General features: G+C 38.9%; 1 protein-coding gene across 2 annotated transcripts in view; it reads right to left on the minus strand.

Moving 5' to 3' along the window:
• Nucleotides 1–9,430: 9,430 nt before the first annotated feature.
• Vom2r52 (vomeronasal 2 receptor, 52) overlaps nucleotides 9,431–16,945 on the minus strand; it is a 38,625-nt gene continuing 31,110 nt past the window's right edge. Inside the window, exon 6 of one of the 2 annotated variants that reach the window (XM_039107446.2) lies at nucleotides 9,431–10,727. In XM_039107446.2, the coding sequence (XP_038963374.1) occupies nucleotides 9,835–10,727 (893 nt within the window). In that variant the 3' untranslated portion in view covers nucleotides 9,431–9,834. The remainder of the gene's footprint in view (nucleotides 10,728–16,945) is intronic. The other variant, NM_001099503.1, reaches the window with a different exon arrangement.

Raw genomic sequence — 16,945 nt, forward strand, 5'->3', positions numbered from 1 at the left:
ACCATTTGCGTTGACAATTGTTTTCCAGAATTTTACTCTGAGGTACTATCTGTCTTGGTCACTAAAATTTGTTTCCTGTATGCAGCAAAATTCTGGGTCCTCTTTACATATCCAGTCTGTTAATCTATGTCGTTTTATTGGGGAAATTGGTCCATTGATGTTGAGAGATATTAGGCAACAATAATTGTTATTTCCTGTTATTTTTGTTGTCATATGTGGAAATATGTTTGTGTGGCTATCTTTTGTTTTAGGTGAAATTAGATTACTTCTTTTATTTTTCCATGGTGTAGTTTCCCTCCTTGTGTTGGAGTTTTCCATCTATTATCCTTTGTAGGTCTGGATTTGTGGAAATGTATTGCATAAATTTGGTTTTGTCATGGAATGTCTTGTTTTCTCCATCTATGTTAAGTGAGATTTTTGCTGGATATAATAGCCTGGGCTGGCATTTGTGTTCTCTTAGGGTCTGTAGGACATCTGCCCAGAATCTTCTGTCTTTCATAGCCTCTGGTAAGAAGACTGGTGTAATTCTGATAGGTCTGCCTTTATGGTACTTGACCTTTTTTCTCATGCCGCTTTTAATATTCTCTCTTTGTTTTGTGCATTTGGAGTTTTGACTGATATGTGGCAGGAGGAGATTCTTTTCTGATGCAATTTATTTGGAGTTCTTTAGGCTTCTTGTATGTTTATAGGAATCTCTTTCCTTAGGTTAGGGAAGTTTTCTTCTATAAATATGTTGAGGGTAGCTACTGGCCCTTTAATTTGGGAATCTTTGCTCTCCTCTAAACCTATTATCCTTAGGTTTGATCTTCTCATTGTGTCCTGGACTTCTTGGATGCTTTGTGTTAGGAGTTTTTTGAATTTTTCATTTCCTTTAGGGTTGTGTCAATGTTTTCTATGGTATCTTATGCCCCTGAGATTCTCTCTTCTATCTGTTGTATTCTGTTTGTAGTGCTTGTGTATATGACTCCTGACCTCCTTCCTAGGTTTTTGATCTCCAGAGTTGTCTCCCCTTATTATTTCTTTATTGTCTCTATTTCCATTTTTAGATCCTAGATGGTTCTGTTCAGTTCCTTTACCTGTTTGGTTGTGTTTTCCTGTAATTCTTTGAGGGATTTTTTGTGTTTCCTCTTTAATGGCTTCTACTTGTCTACCTGTGTTGTCTTGTATTTCTTTAAGGGAGTTACTTATGTCCTTCTTGAAGTCCTCTATCATTATTATGAGTTGTGATTTTAAATAAAAATCTTGCTTTCCTGGTGTGTTGGGCTATTCAGGGCTTGCTGTGTTGGGGGAACTGGTTTCTGATGCTGCCAAGTGGCCTTGGTTTCTGTTGCTTAGGTTCTTGCACTTGCCTATAGCCATCTGCGTATCTCTGGTGTTAACTGGACTTGCTGTCCCTGACAGTAACTTGACCCTCCCATAAGCCCTTGTGTCAGCACTCTTGAAGACCGGCTTTTTCCCAGCTGGATCTGGGTATAGAGAGCTGTGTCACAGGCTCAGCTCCTGGCACAGGCAGAAACAAGAAGGATCCTTCCCCACACTACTCCTCAGTTCCAGTGTCCAGAGGGCTCAAGGTGGGTTCCTCTTGGGCCAGGAATATGAGCAGAAGAGGAGGTCTCACCTGTGCTCTGAGTACTGTTTGCATTCTGAGAATCCAGCTCTCGCCCATGGGATCTGTGTACAGAGGTCTATGTCACAGGGTCAGCTCCAGGGACAGGTGAAAACAGGAAGTCCAGATTAGTTGATTCTGATGGTCTTTCTATGGAGTTTCTATCCCCCCTGAAGTTCTGATCCTTCCTCCTATTCTTCATTAAGAGTCCTCAAGTTCTGTCTATTGTTTGAGTGTGGATGTATGCATCTGTCTGAGTCAGTTCATGGGTGGGGTCTCTCAGAGGACAGCCAGGCTAGACTCATGTCTGTAAACATATCAGAGTATTAGTAGTAGTGTCAGGGATTGGTGCTAGTCCATGGGAAGTAACTCAAATTTGGCCAATGATTGGTGGGCTATTCCCCCAATCTCTGCTCCATCAAGAATCTCTGCATTTCAAGTACATAAGATAAATTTTGGGGTTGAAAATTTTGTGACTTGGTTGGTGTCCATATCACTCAACCAGGGTTCTTGCCTGGCCACAGGAAGCAACCTCCTGAGAATATCTCCAATGCTATCAGTCACGGCTAATGATGATTCATTGATTCTTGGATGCCTCCCCTATCTCAGGTCTCCATCTCTTCCTGGAAATTAAGTCTACCTCCCTTTCCCCCTGTCAGTTACAGATTTCCATTCATGCTCATGGCCATCCTGTCATCCTCCCCTGCCTTTCCCCAACATTTCCTTGAACACTCCTCTCTTTATCCCTACTGTCACCCAGTGTCCTCCCTTCGTCTGTCTTCCAATATCATCTGATTCCCTCTTCGAAATGAGGCTTAAGCATCCTTGTTTTGGCCTGCTTCCTCTCCATATTCCTTGGGTCTTTGGCGTGTACCATAGGCATTCTGTATTTTACAGGTAATATCTACTTATTAATGAATATAAACCATGCATGTTCTTTTTGGGACTGGGTTACCTAAGTCAGGGTGATATTCTCAAGATCCATCCATTTACCTGCAAAATTTATGATGTCTTTGTTTTCATACCTGACTACTCTTCCATTGTGTAGATATACAACCTTTGCTTTATCCATTCTTCAGTTGTTGAGGGATATGCAAGTTGTTTCCAATTTCTGGCTATTGCAAATAAATCTCCTAAGAACATAATTAAACAAGAATCTAAATGGAATGGTAGAACATCTTTTGTATATCTGCCAAAGAGTGGTATATCTCAGTCTTGAAGTAGAACTATACCAAGATTTCTGAAAAACTGCCAAATTGATTGCTGAGGTGGTTGTATAAGTTGCCACTCCCACCAACAATGGAGGGCTATTCCCTTGTTCTACATCCTCACCACATGTGTCATTACATATGCATTTTATCTTAGCAATCATGATTAGTTTAAGATGGAATGTCAGAGTTGTTTTGATTTGCATTTCCCTGATGACTAAGGACTTTGAAGATTTATCAAGTGCTTTGTGGACAGTCACATTTTCTCAGTTGAGAATTCTGTGTTTATCTCTGTGTCCCATTTTTAAACTGGGTTATTTGAGTTCTTAGTGTTTAACTTCTTGCATGTTTATAAATTTGGATATCAGCCCTCTTTCAGATGTACAATTGGTAAAGATCCTTTCCCAATCTATAAGCTGCTGCTTTGTCCTATTGACAGTGTCTTTTCCTTACAGAAGCTTTGTGATTTCCTGAAGTCCCATTTATCAATTGGTGATCTTAGAGTCTGAACCATTGGTGTTCTGTTCAGGAAATTGTCTCCTATATCAATGAATTCAAGAGTATTTTTTCCACTTTGCTTTTTTGAGATTTGGTGTCTCCAGTTTTTTTTTTTCTTTTTTCTTTTTTTCGGAGCTGGGGACGGAACCCAGGGCCTTGTGCTTGCTAGGCAAGCGCTCTACCGCTGAGCTAAATCCCCAACCCTGGTGTCTCCAGTTTTATGTTGAGGTTTTCATTCCACTTGAGTTTAGTTTAAAATGATATATATGGATCTACTTTCATTCTTCCACAGGTAAACATCGAGTTAGACCAGCACTATTTGTAAGAGGCTTTCTCTTTTCTATTATATGCTTTTTGGCTTCTTTATCAAAATCAAATGTCCATAGGTATGTGAGTTTATTTCTGTGAGTTCCATTCAATTCCATTGATCAATGTGTCTGTTTCTCTACCAGTAGTTTTTGTCACTATTGCTCTGTAGTAGCTCTTTAGGTCAGAAATGGTGATTCCTCCTGAAGTTCTTGTATTATTCAGGATACTTTTGGCTATCCTGAGTATTTTTTTCCATACTAAGTTGATCATTTCTCATATAAGATGTGTTTAAAATGTTTTGGAATTTTGATGGGGGTTGCATTGAATAAGGAATTTTCTTTTGGTACAACGGACATTGTCACTGTGGTAATCCTACCTATCCATGAGCATAGGGGATTTTTCCATCTTCTAATATCTTCTTCAAATTTTTCTTCAAAGACTTGAAGTTCTCATTTAGATCTTTTACTAGCTTGTTTAGAGATACAAGATATTTTATGTTATTCCTGGCTGTTTATAAAGGGTGTTGTTTTTTTCTAATTTCTTTCTCACCCAGTTTATCATTTATATAAAGGAGGGACACTGATTTTTTTAAGTTAATGTTGAATCCAGATACTTTGCTGATGTGGATTATCAACTATAATTCTCTGGTAGAATTACTGGGGTCACAAATATATACTAGCATATCATCGACAAATAGCAATACTTTGACTTTTTCTTTTAAGTACTATATTGAATAGATAGGGGAGACCCTTGACTTCTCCATAATTTTTGGAATTGCTTTAAGTGTCTCTCCATTTTGCTTGATGTTGGCTATTGGCTTGCTGTATAATGATTTGATTGTTTAGGTATGTACACTGTATAACTGATTTCTCTGATACTTTTAACATACAGGGATGTAAGGTTTTGTTGAAGGCTCCTTCATTATTTAATGAGATGATCATGTAAGTATTTTTTTCTTTCTGTTTGCTTATATGGTGGATGACATGGTTGGATTTTCTTATATTGAACAATCTCTGCATTCCTGTGATGAAGCATATTTGATCATGATGGATGTTATTTTGGATGTCTTCCTGGATCAGTTTGCCAGTATTTAATTGACTATTTTTGCATCAGTGTCCATAAGAGAAATTGGTCTGAAGAAGATCTCGGAAGATAGAAAGATCTCCAATGCTCATGGATTGGCAGGATTAATATGGAAAATTGACCATTATACCAAAAGTGATCTACAGATTCAATGCAATCCCCATCAAAATACCAATCCAATTCTTCAAAGAGTTAGACAGAACAATTTGAAAATTCATCTGGAATAACAGAAAACCCAGGATAGCTAAAACTATTCTCAACGATAAAAGGACTTCTGGGGGAATCACTATCCCTGAATTCAAGCAGTATTACAGAGCAATAGTGATTAAAAACTGCATGGGATTGGTACACAGACAGACAGAGAGAGTCCAGTGGAATAGAATTGAAGACCCAGAAATGACCCGACACACCTATGGTCACTTGATTTTTGACAAAGGACCCAAAACCATCCAATGGAAAAAAGATAACATTTTCAGCAAATGGTGCTGGTTCAACTGGAGGTCAGCATGTAGAAGAATGCAGATCGATCCATGCTTATCACCCTGTACAAAGCTTAAGTCCAAGTGGATCAAGACCACCACATCAAACGAGATACACTCAAACTAATAGAAGAAAAAGTGGGGAAGCATCTCGAACACATGGGCACTGGAGAAAATTTCCTGAACAAAACACCAATGGCTTATGCTCTAAGATCAAGAATCGACAAATGGGATCTCATAAAACTGCAAAGCTTCTGTAAGGCAAAGGACACTGTTATTAGGACAAAACGGCAACCAACAGATTGGGAAAAGATCTTGACCAATCCTACAACTGATACAGGGCTTATATCCAAAATATACACAGAACTCAAGAAGTTAGACCGCAGGGAGTCAAATAACCCTATTAAAAATGAGGTTCCGAACTAAACAAAGAATTCACAGCTGAGGAATGCAGAATGGCTGAGAAACACCTAAAGAAATGTTCAACATCTTTAGTCATAAGGGAAATGCACATCAAAACAACCCTGAGATTTCACCTCACACCAGTGAGAATGGCTAAGATCACAAACTCAGGTGATAGCAAATGCTGGTGAGGATGTGGAGAAAGAGGAACACTCCTCCATTTTTGGTGGGATTGCAAACTGGTAAAACCATTCTGGAAAGCAGTCTAGAGGTTCCTCAGAAAATTGGACATTGAACAACCTGAGGACCCAGCTATATCTCTCTTGGGCATATACCCAAAAGATGCCCCAACATATAACAAAGACACATGCTCCACTATGTTCATAGCAGCCTTATTTAAAATAGCCAGAAGCTGGGAAGAACCCAGATGCCCTTTAACAGAGGAATGGATACAGAAAATGTGGTACATCTACACAATGGAATATTACACAGCTATCAAAAACAATGACTTTATGAAATTCATAGGCAAATGGAGGAAACTGGAAAATATCATCCTGAGTGAGGTAACCCAATCACAGAAAAACACACATGGTATGCACTCATTGATAAGTGGCTATTAGCCCAAATGCTTGAATTACCCTAGATGCACAGAACACAGGAAACTCAAGAAGGATGACCAAAATGTGAATGCTTCACTCCTTCTTTAAAAGGGGAACAAGAATACCCTTGGCAGGGAATAGAGAGGCAAAGATAAAACAGACACAGAAGGAACACCCATTCAGAGCCTGCCCCACATGTGGCCCATACATATAAAGCCATCCAATTAGACAAGATGGATGATGCAAAGAAGTGCAGGCCGACAGGGACCGGATGTAGATCTCTCCTGAGAGACACAGCCAGAAAACAGCAAATAAATAGGCGAATGCCAGCAGCAAACCACTGAACTGAGAACGGGAGCCCCGTTAAAGGAATCAGAGAAAGGACTGGAAGAGCTTGAAGGGGCTCGAGACCCCATATGAACAACAATGCCAACCAACCAGAGCTTCCAGGGACTAAGCCACTACCCAAAGACTGACCCTGGGCTCCAACGTCATAGGTAGTAACGAATAGCCTAGTAAGAGCACCAGTGAAAGGGGAAGCCCTTGGTCCTGCCAAGACTGAACCCCCAGTGAACATGATGTGCTTGTGTATCAAGCTGACGGGTGGTCAATTGTATTGGCTGGTATTGTGTGTCAACTGGACACAAGCTGGAGTTATCACAGAGAAAGGAGCCTCCTTTGAGGAAATGCCTCCATGAGATCCAGCTGTAAGGCATTTTCTCAATTAGAGATCAAGGGGATAGAGGGCCCCTTGTGAGTGGTGCCATCCTGGGGCTGTTGGTTCTGGGCTCTATATAAAAGCAAGCTGAGCAAGCTAGGTGAAGCAAGCCAGTAAGTAACATCCCTCAATGAACTCTGCATTAGCTACTGCCTCCAAGTTCCTGCCCTGTGTGATTTCCTGTCCTGAATTCCTTTGTTTATGAAGAACACTGTGAAAGTATAAGCTGAATAAACCCTTTCCTCCCGAACTTGCTTCTTGGTCATGATTGTTTGGTGCAGGAATAGAAACCCTGAGTAAGACACCAAGGAAAACAAAATGTTCAGTGATGAAGCCAGAGAATGGCTGTGAAAAATGGGAACATTATTCTAGATATTAAGGATGATATTTCTTCCCAGAAATTCCTAAAGGGATGAAAAGAAGCTATTTTATATAATTGTGAAATTGCAGAAATTCCCAAAAAGTATGTATTGCAATCTGCTTATTCATCATGTCATTGTGAGCTAAAACAAAGTGTAATCATCATTTCATATGATAAAATTTAAGTGTGACAAAACTAAGTAATTTGTATAGATGACAACATTTTGATACTGTGTTGAGGCCCCAATTACTCAAACATAATTCAGAAAATAATTTGTTTGTTACTGAAAATTAATATTTTACACTACAATAATGGTTATAAATCAAAATTTTAGGTAATGTATTTATACCACTAGACTAATCTAGAAATAGAAGAAACTTCACTTATAATAAAAAAGTGGCAAAAGTCCCAATTTCTATCATGAAGAGAATATTATTATATTATTATATGAAATAATTTCCCGTAAGAAATTTAATGATAACTAGAAAAGACTGAATATAGCTACATTATAGAACCCTACAGGTGTAAACACCTAAAGAATGATTAAGGAAGTCAGTAACTCAGAGAATACATAAAGTATGCCACATTTACACAAGACTGAAAACTGACAAATTTAGCGAAGTATTATTTAAGGATGGGAAAATTGATATTTAAAACAGATCCAAGAAACCAACTCAAAGCTTACAATGATGCTTCCCTCTGGCAAACTTCAATGAAGGGAATATGCTTGAAGTAGGAAAAATGAGGGTTTCAACTAATCTAATATTTCTTAAGGAAACTGATGCAAAACGATTGTTTATATAATGAAATTTTTCTAAATAATTTATGAGAGAGCATGACATTATTCCTACATGTACTTATAAGTCAAAATCAAGTAATAGATTTGTATCATTTTTGAGAAAATACTAGATAATGGGTAGTCTCCATTAACCATACAGTGATTGCCACAGTCTGTCCATTTTCAATACACTTGAATGTTTGAACATGAATTAGCAACATATACTTGATAAACCGTTACTTAAGCTTTCAGATAAGCTCCACCCAGGATGTAAGATTCCTGCAATCCACCCAGAACTGCACCTGAAGTATTCTATCTGTCTCTCAGTGCAATGCTTGGCTTGCAACATGGTGGTACATGGATTCAAGGGAGGAACTGACTCTAGAAAAAAAGAGATTTCTTTATACTCATGGTATCAATCTGCTTGGCAGCTTTTCAGAGTGAGTGTCTTCCTCTTTAAGGTGGTAAGACACTATGAGTGCAGTTTCAGACACTTTAAATGCAAATGTTTCTATGCCCTTCGAGTAATACCTTTTGAACAAACTTTATTTCACTAATATCAAAGAATATTCCAATGAAGTGTTCTGTGCTGTTTTTATGCCAAACATAAGCAACTCAGTCCAATAGAAGTTTAAATAAATGAAAGATAAACAATAATTGAGACTCAAATTAGACTGGGAATACCATAAGTGTTTCTTCATCTCACAATGGTACTCTGTCCAATATTACAGTAACATTACAGTATTAAAACTATGGAAGACATAAGTCTCGTTTTAAAACATAAGCAAAACCACTTTGGCCATGTTGCCATTTCTGAGCATGTTTTTGACCATGATTGAGTAGTGATGCTCCCAATGCTGCAAGCTCCAACTTGAGTTTGCCCTTGGCAAAATCTGGCAACCATGTTTAAAGCAAGTTGTTGGCTAGATAAAAGCAAATATCTAAAATTCCAAATAGTCTAGAATGCATGAGTCCCAGATTCTCCATGTCCTGTAGAATCCCTGTATACTTCTACAATCACATACATAAACCATCAGATACATTCCATCCTTGAGTATATCCAATGGATATAAATGATGTCTGCAGTCACTATGTGAAGACAATTTGAAACTACTAACTCTAATAGAGAAAAGTACTTCCCATGGAAGTTGTTTGCTCTCTCATGAGACCCTCTATCCACTGATGTGTTGGACATCCTCAGGGTAAACATGTCTGTGTTTCCAATGGGATTCTCCCTAAGCTCTAATCCATGCTGTTCTACCTGGGCATAGAGAAGAGAACAAAGCCCTCACAAGACTCTGCAACTTACATCCTATTCTTTGTTGCTTATGAGGACCTCAAAAGGGAGAAGCAGAGACCATGAAATTTCTGTTGCAGAACTCACAATTATTTTTAAATTTATTTTATTGAATATAAAGTGTCAACCTGCATATGATTAACAAAATGGAAGCGTGTTTTTAAACATCTGCTATTTCTGTTTCCCCACAAATGATTTACTCTCATTCTTACCCTTGATCATTTCCAGTCCTCTTTCATTATGTTAAAAAAAAGAAAACCGTGATTTAAAGGATCAGCTTGTAGACACACAAAAGTCACTTCTAGTTGACAACTCTCTAACCTATGGTACCTTTGTACACTATGTTTACTTGGCTCCAAGGATAGCAAGGACACTTAAATAAATAGCAGTTCCCGTTGTTCAGTGAAATGCATTGACTTCACACCACTTCTTTTAATATTTGTACATGGTTCACTTAACACAAATCACAATAAATTCCTTTGTCTTAAAGAAGAAGTCATTTAAAGAACTTCTTTCTAGAATGGTCACCTGACTTCATTAGGATCACATAGCATTTGGGAAGAAATATACAGCCCAGTAAGCCAGCACTGGAAGCCAGAATTGAAAGAATTTCCACAGCAACCATGGTTTTGCCTTTGGAGCTCAAGTAAGTGGGTACAAAAGAAATCCACACACTGAAGAAAACCAGCATGCTGAACGTGATTGTTTTTGCCTCATTGAAGCTGTCAGGTAGCCTTCTTGCCAGAAAAGCAATAAGCAAGCTGAGACTCGCCAGAAAGCCCAAGTAGCCCAGAACACAATAGAAGGCAAAGGTAGAGCCTTCATTACACCAGAGGATGATTTGCCCAAACTCTGAGTGCATGTCGACATCAGGGAAAGGGGGATACGTTCCCAGCCAGACTGCACAGATGCACACTTGAATGATGGAACCACAGAAGACTATAGTGTTTGAGAGTCGGATCACCATCGACATTTTTAAGGCACTTCCTGGTTTGATGGCTTTGAAGGCCACAACCACAATGAAGGTCTTTGCCAAGATAGTAGAAACAGCAACAGAAAATACAACCCCAAAAATCACTTGTCTCAAGACACAAGTGACTGTTTTAGGTTGGCCAATGAATATTAATGAGCAAAAGAAACAGAGCATTAGAGAAACGAGGAGGAGATAACTGAGATTTCTGTTATTTGCTCTGACAATGGGTGTGTCCCGATAGCAGATAAATAATCTTAAAATCATAGCTGAAAAGGCAGAAAAACTAAGGGCCACGAAGACCAAAACAGCTCCCAGAGTATCTTCGTGAGACAAAAAATCTGTAATTTTAGGGAGACACTGATTCCTCTGAGTATTTGGATATTGATCTTCAGGACACTTGATGCATTGATCCATATCTAAAATAGAGACAGATAGGTTTATTACATTCCACTGGCCACCCCCCAGAGGTATATATGTGGCATATACCTTGTGCAAAATGATTGTTTGATTCTGAAGATGATATCCCTGGTTATATTCACTGAACTGTAATATTGAAAAACAATAAATGATTAAGTTTTCTTTCATTAGTGAAAAGTACACATACAGTGTATCCATAACATATTCAGAAAGTAGGTGGAATTGAACAATATGAGATAATCAGAAATCTAGAGATAATGTTGACGGGAAATCACACAGTGTGAAAATTATATTTGATTACATATGAAAGAAACAGAATTTTGTTTTGAAGCTTTTAGCATTTTCTTTTTGTTCTATTTGTTTATTAAAATATTGTTTATTACTTGAGAATATTATATATGCATATCATGTGTTTGATCAAATCTTCCACTAACTTCTTTCCATTGCTGCGCCTTCTCTCTCTCTCTCTCTCTCTCTCTCTCTCTCTCTCTCTCTCTCCCTCTCTCTCTCTCTCTCTCCAGCATTTTCAACTTTATTTGCTTTTTTTTCCTTTTGCCCACTGAGTTCACTTAATGCTCCCTGTATGTGTGTCAATATAGGGCCATCTACCAAAACGTGGGCAGCCTATCAGGACCACATATCTGGAAAAAAAAACTGACTCTTTCCCTTCAGCAGCCATCTACTGCCAATACCTTCTAGCTAGGAGTGAGAGTTTGTGATCCTGTCCCCCATCCATTCCGGAATTTTTTTCTGCCTTGATCTGCCTTGATCTGGCTTGATCTAGTGCATGTGTTCCAGGACCCTGTCATGTCTGACAAATTCTGCTTTCCTACAGATATCCCCACTCTGATTGGTGCTTTTATCCCTGTGAGCTCTTGGTTATTATGGAAGGTTCCAGGAGACATCTAGGAGGAGAAGCTAAAAACTAGCAGGTGACCTCCTGAGATGGTTTCACTTTGACAGTAAAGTCAACATGGATTTGCCCTTCTAGTCAAGTCTGAATGAATTACACATGAGTAAAGATTCCTGTTATTAATATGCTTTAACCTCTTATTATACATATGCATATGTATCAACAAGTATTAGCACTTCATGGGAGATTCCTGCATATCAATGAAGATGTACCCTCATGTAGCGATTCTACATAGACAAATAGAGAATTTCTTAATTCTTAATGATTCTATAAGAATTATAATCCCTGAAATTATATTAGTAATTATTAAGCCCCATATTATTGATATTATAACTGCAATGAGAACTTTGCCAATCTTCAAGTGTCACCAGTTAATTGATTCTGACATAGAAAGAAGGCACCTACAACTTAGAACACATTCCCAAGAGGCTGTAAAATAATTAGCCAAAGGTTATGAAAAGGGAATTAATAATCTACTGTAAGTGCAAGGACAGAAGATAAAATATTGACAGGGATTATATATACAAAACTTCAATAATAACTTAGTCACAAAAATTATGGATGTTAAATTTCAATGAACCCGCAGTGCTAATGACAGATAATGAGTTGAATGGTGAGTTTCACCAGATACATATGTAAACAATCTCTGTTGTAGACTTATTCAATTTGTGATTTGAATTTATGTTTGAACTTTTATAAAAAAAAAGAGGTGATTGGAAAAATTGTGTTATCTTTCCCATAGAAATGGTACAAAAAACTAGGAAAAAATACCTTGTAGGTCATTATTAGATCAAAGCAAGGGAGAGAGCAAGATAGGAAGGACAGCAGAGTAGAATAACTTAGAAATTAAAAAGGAACTTAGAAATTAAAATGGAACTTTGAAATGAAGAACTTTTGGAGAGAGAATTTTTGGAGGAGAGGATTTTTTTGGAGAAGAACTTAGAAATAAACATTAAAATTGCTTTTTAGAGTGGCCCCGTTTTCTTCTTGAGACTTTCATTAACAGGCTGAGAGTGTTAGCCTACAAGTTTCTGCAGCTAAGACCGAGCCTACTCTACTTAATCCCCAGATGTTTTATGATGAAGTTCTAAGTGTCTGCAGCTTCTGGCCTGAAGAGAAACTAAGAAAGGTAGGCCAGCTACTATCACAAGGTAACTTAGACTTAAAACAGGTAAATGTTTTCTTATTAAAAAATAACACTAAATATCTCACAAGATCAAGTCTTGCCAACTTTCCCTATCAGCTACCTCTAAAAGACAACCAGACTGCCAGAGTAGGCTGACAGGGAGGACTAGAAAGTAAAACTGCCTAATATTTACTGACATTTATGTTTAGGATCTGTGGTATTTCCTTTTAGTTCTTGATTAAAATTGTTTTAGAAATAATGCTGAAGGCAATACATTTTAGATGAATTTTTCCTTAGGATAAGTAATGCTCACTTTGATGACTTCCTTTGTATCCTTCTTTGATTTAACTCTAATTAGAAGTTTACTAAAGGAAAAATAATTTTGCACTTAATTTTCAATAAATACTAATTACATATATTTGTTACCTGAATTTCCTGAAGTTTGCCAGAAAGATTTATTTATTTTCTTCACATAGTGTCTTTATAAATAGGACACAAGTAAGTCTTTTAATATTTAAGACAGGGGTAGGGGATTTAGCTCAGTGGTAGAGCACTTGCCTAGCAAGTGCAAGGCCCTGGGTTCGGTCCCCAGCTCCGAAAAAAAAATATTTAAGACAAATGCAGTGAAATAAAAAGTCTTATTAACTAAGCTTAGACTTTATTCACTCTGAAAGACACTTGCATAAGACCCACCTTTAAGTAAAAAGTATAATTACAGCAGGCACATTACTGCACATCTGTCATTCCAGCACTCAGGATGATTACCAGGCTGCCTGGTCTATATACCATATCCCTGGCCAAGCCAGACAGATTTTGCAATGAGGCCTTGCCTCAAACGTAAATAAAAAAACTAACAGAAAACAAAATTAAAGAAAAGAAAGAAGGAAGGAAGGAGGGAAAACAATCTCATATCCAATTGTGAGTGTATATGTCACAAAATAATTCTGAAAATACAAGTTAAAGATTGATCATTCTATACGGTTACTTTTCTCTTTCAAAAAGTAATTCAGAGACAAGCCTGGGAAACCAGAAGAGACTGCTCTCTGCACACACATCTCGGACGCCAGAGGAAAAAGCCAAAGACCATCTGGAACCCTGGTGCACTGAAGCTCCCGGAAACGGCGGCACAGGTCTTCCTGGTTGCTGCCGCTGCAGAGAGCCCGTGGGCAGCACCCCACGAGCGGACTTGAGCCTCGGGACCATAGGTAAGACCAACTTTTCTGCTGCAAGAAAGCTGCCTGGTGAGCTTGGGACACACGGAAGCAGAATTCCTCTAGGACCGGGCACGTTCTGTGTTTACCGGAAGTCACACACCCCCGGATCCCGGCCCGCAGCAGCTCTCTGCTCCCAGACCCCGTGAGAGAGAGACCCAACCTCCTGGTCAGGTGGGCACTCCTGAGGCTGCAGAGCGGAAGAGACCACCAACACTGGTCACCCCTGCCCACATCCCTGGCCCAAGAGGAAACTGTATAAGGCCTCTGGGCTCCCATGGGGGAGGGCCCAGGAGCGGCAGGACCCCTGCCTGAGACACCACCAGAACCTGAAGGAAACAGACCAGATAAACAGTTCTCTGCACCCAAATCCCATGGGAGGGAGAGCTAAACCTTCAGAGAGGCAGACAAGCCTGGGAAACCAGAAGAGACTGCTCTCTGCACACACATCTCGGATGCCAGAGGAAAAAGCCAAAGACTATCTGGAACCCTGGTACACTGAAGCTCCCAGAAGGGACGGGACAGGTCTTCCTGGTTGCTGCCACTGCAGGGAGCCCGTGGGCAGCACCCCACGAGCGAACTTGAGCCTCAGGACCACAGGTAAGACCAAATTTTCTGCTGCAAGAAAGCTGCCTGGTGAACTCAAGACACAGGCCCACAGGAACAGCTGAAGACCTGTAGAGAGGAAAAACTACACGCCCTAAAGCAGAACACTCTGTCCCCATAACTGACTGAAAGAGAGGAAAACAGGTCTACAGCACTTCTGACACACAGGCTTATAGGACAGTCTAGCCACTGTCAGAAATAGCAGAACAAAGTAACACTAGAGATAATCTGATGGCGAGAGGCAAGCGCAGGAACCCAAGCAACAAAAACCAAGACTACATGGCACCATCGGAGCCCAATTCTCCCATCAAAACAAACATGGAATATCCAAACACACCAGAAAAGCAAGATCTAGTTTCAAAATCATTTTTGATCATGATGCTGGAGGACTTCAAGAAAGACGTGAAGAACTCCCTTAGAGAACAAGTAGAAGCCTACAGAGAGGAATCGCAAAAATGCCTGAAAGAATTCCAGGAAAACATAAATAAACAAGTAGAAGCCCATAGAGAGGAGACACAAAAATCCCTGAAAGAATTCCAGGAAAACATAAATAAACAAGTAGAAGCCCATAGAGAGGAGACACAAAAATCCCTGAAAGAATTCCAGGAAAACACAATCAAACAGTTGAAGGAATTAAAAATGGAAATAGAAGCAATCAAGAAAGAACACATGGAAACAACCCTGGTTATAGAAAACCAAAAGAAGAGACAAGGAGCTGTAGATACAAGCTTCACCAACAGAATACAAGAGATGGAAGAGAGAATCTCAGGAGCAGAAGATTCCATAGAAATCATTGACTCAACTGTCAAAGATAATGTAAAGCGGAAAAAGCTACTGGTCCAAAACATACAGGAAATCCAGGACTCAATGAGAAGATCAAACCTAAGGATAATAGGTATAGAAGAGAGTGAAGACTCCCAGCTCAAAGGACCAATAAATATCTTCAACAAAATCATAGAAGAAAACTTCCCTAACCTAAAAAAAGAGATACCCATAGACATACAAGAAGCCAACAGAACTCCAAATAGATTGGACCAGAAAAGAAACACCTCCTGTCACATAATTGTCAAAACACCAAACGCACAAAATAAAGAAAGAATATTAAAAGCAGTAAGGGAAAAAGGTCAAGTAACATATAAAGGCAGACCTATCAGAATCACACCAGACTTCTCGCCAGAAACTACGAAGGCCAGAAGATCCTGGACTGATGTCATACAGACCCTAAGAGAACACAAATGCCAGCCCAGGTTACTGTATCCAGCAAAACTCTCAATTAACATTGATGGAGAAACCAAGATATTCCATGACAAAACCAAATTTACACAATATCTTTCTACAAATCCAGCACTACAAAGGATAATAAATGGTAAAGCCCAACATAAGGAGGCAAGCTATACCCTAGAAGAAGCAAGAAATTAATCGTCTTGGCAACAAAACAAAGAGAATGAAAGCACACAAACATAACCTCACATCCAAATATGAATATAAAGGGAAGCAATAATCACTATTCCTTAATATCTCTCAATATCAATGGCCTCAACTCCCCAATAAAAAGACATAGATTAACAAACTGGATATGCAACGAGGACCCTGCATTCTGCTGCCTACAGGAAACACACCTCAGAGACAAAGACAGACACTACCTCAGAGTGAAAGGCTGGAAAACAACTTTCCAAGCAAATGGTCAGAAGAAGCAAGCTGGAGTAGCCATTCTAATATCAAATAAAATCAATTTCCAACTAAAAGTCATCAAAAAAGATAAGGAAGGACACTTCATATTCATCAAAGGAAAAATCCACCAAGATGAACTCTCAATCCTAAATATCTATGCCCCAAATACAAGGGCACCTATATACGTAAAAGAAACCTTACTAAAGCTCAAAGCACACATTGCACCTCACACAATAATAGTGGGAGATTTCAACACCCCACTCTCATCAATGGACAGATCATGGAAACAGAAATTAAACAGTGATGTCGACAGACTAAGAGAAGTCATGAGCCAAATGGACTTAACAGATATTTATACAACATTCTATCCTAAAGCAAAAGGATATACCTTCTTCTCAGCTCCTCATGGTACTTTCTCCAAAATTGACCATATAATTGGTCAAAAAACCGGCCACAACAGGTACAGAAAGATAGAAATAATCCCATGCGTGCTATCGGACCACCACGGCCTAAAACTGGCCTTCAATAACAATAAGGGAAGAATGCCCACATATACATGGAAATTGAACAATGCTCTACTCAATGATAACCTGGTCAAGGAAGAAATAAAAAAAGAAATTAAAAACTTTTTAGAATTTAATGAAAATGAAGGTACAACATACCCAAACTTATGGGACACAATGAAAGCTG

The sequence above is a fragment of the Rattus norvegicus genome, chromosome 4, assembly GCF_036323735.1.
Source record: "Rattus norvegicus strain BN/NHsdMcwi chromosome 4, GRCr8, whole genome shotgun sequence".
NCBI classification, from domain to species: Eukaryota; Metazoa; Chordata; class Mammalia; order Rodentia; family Muridae; genus Rattus; species Rattus norvegicus.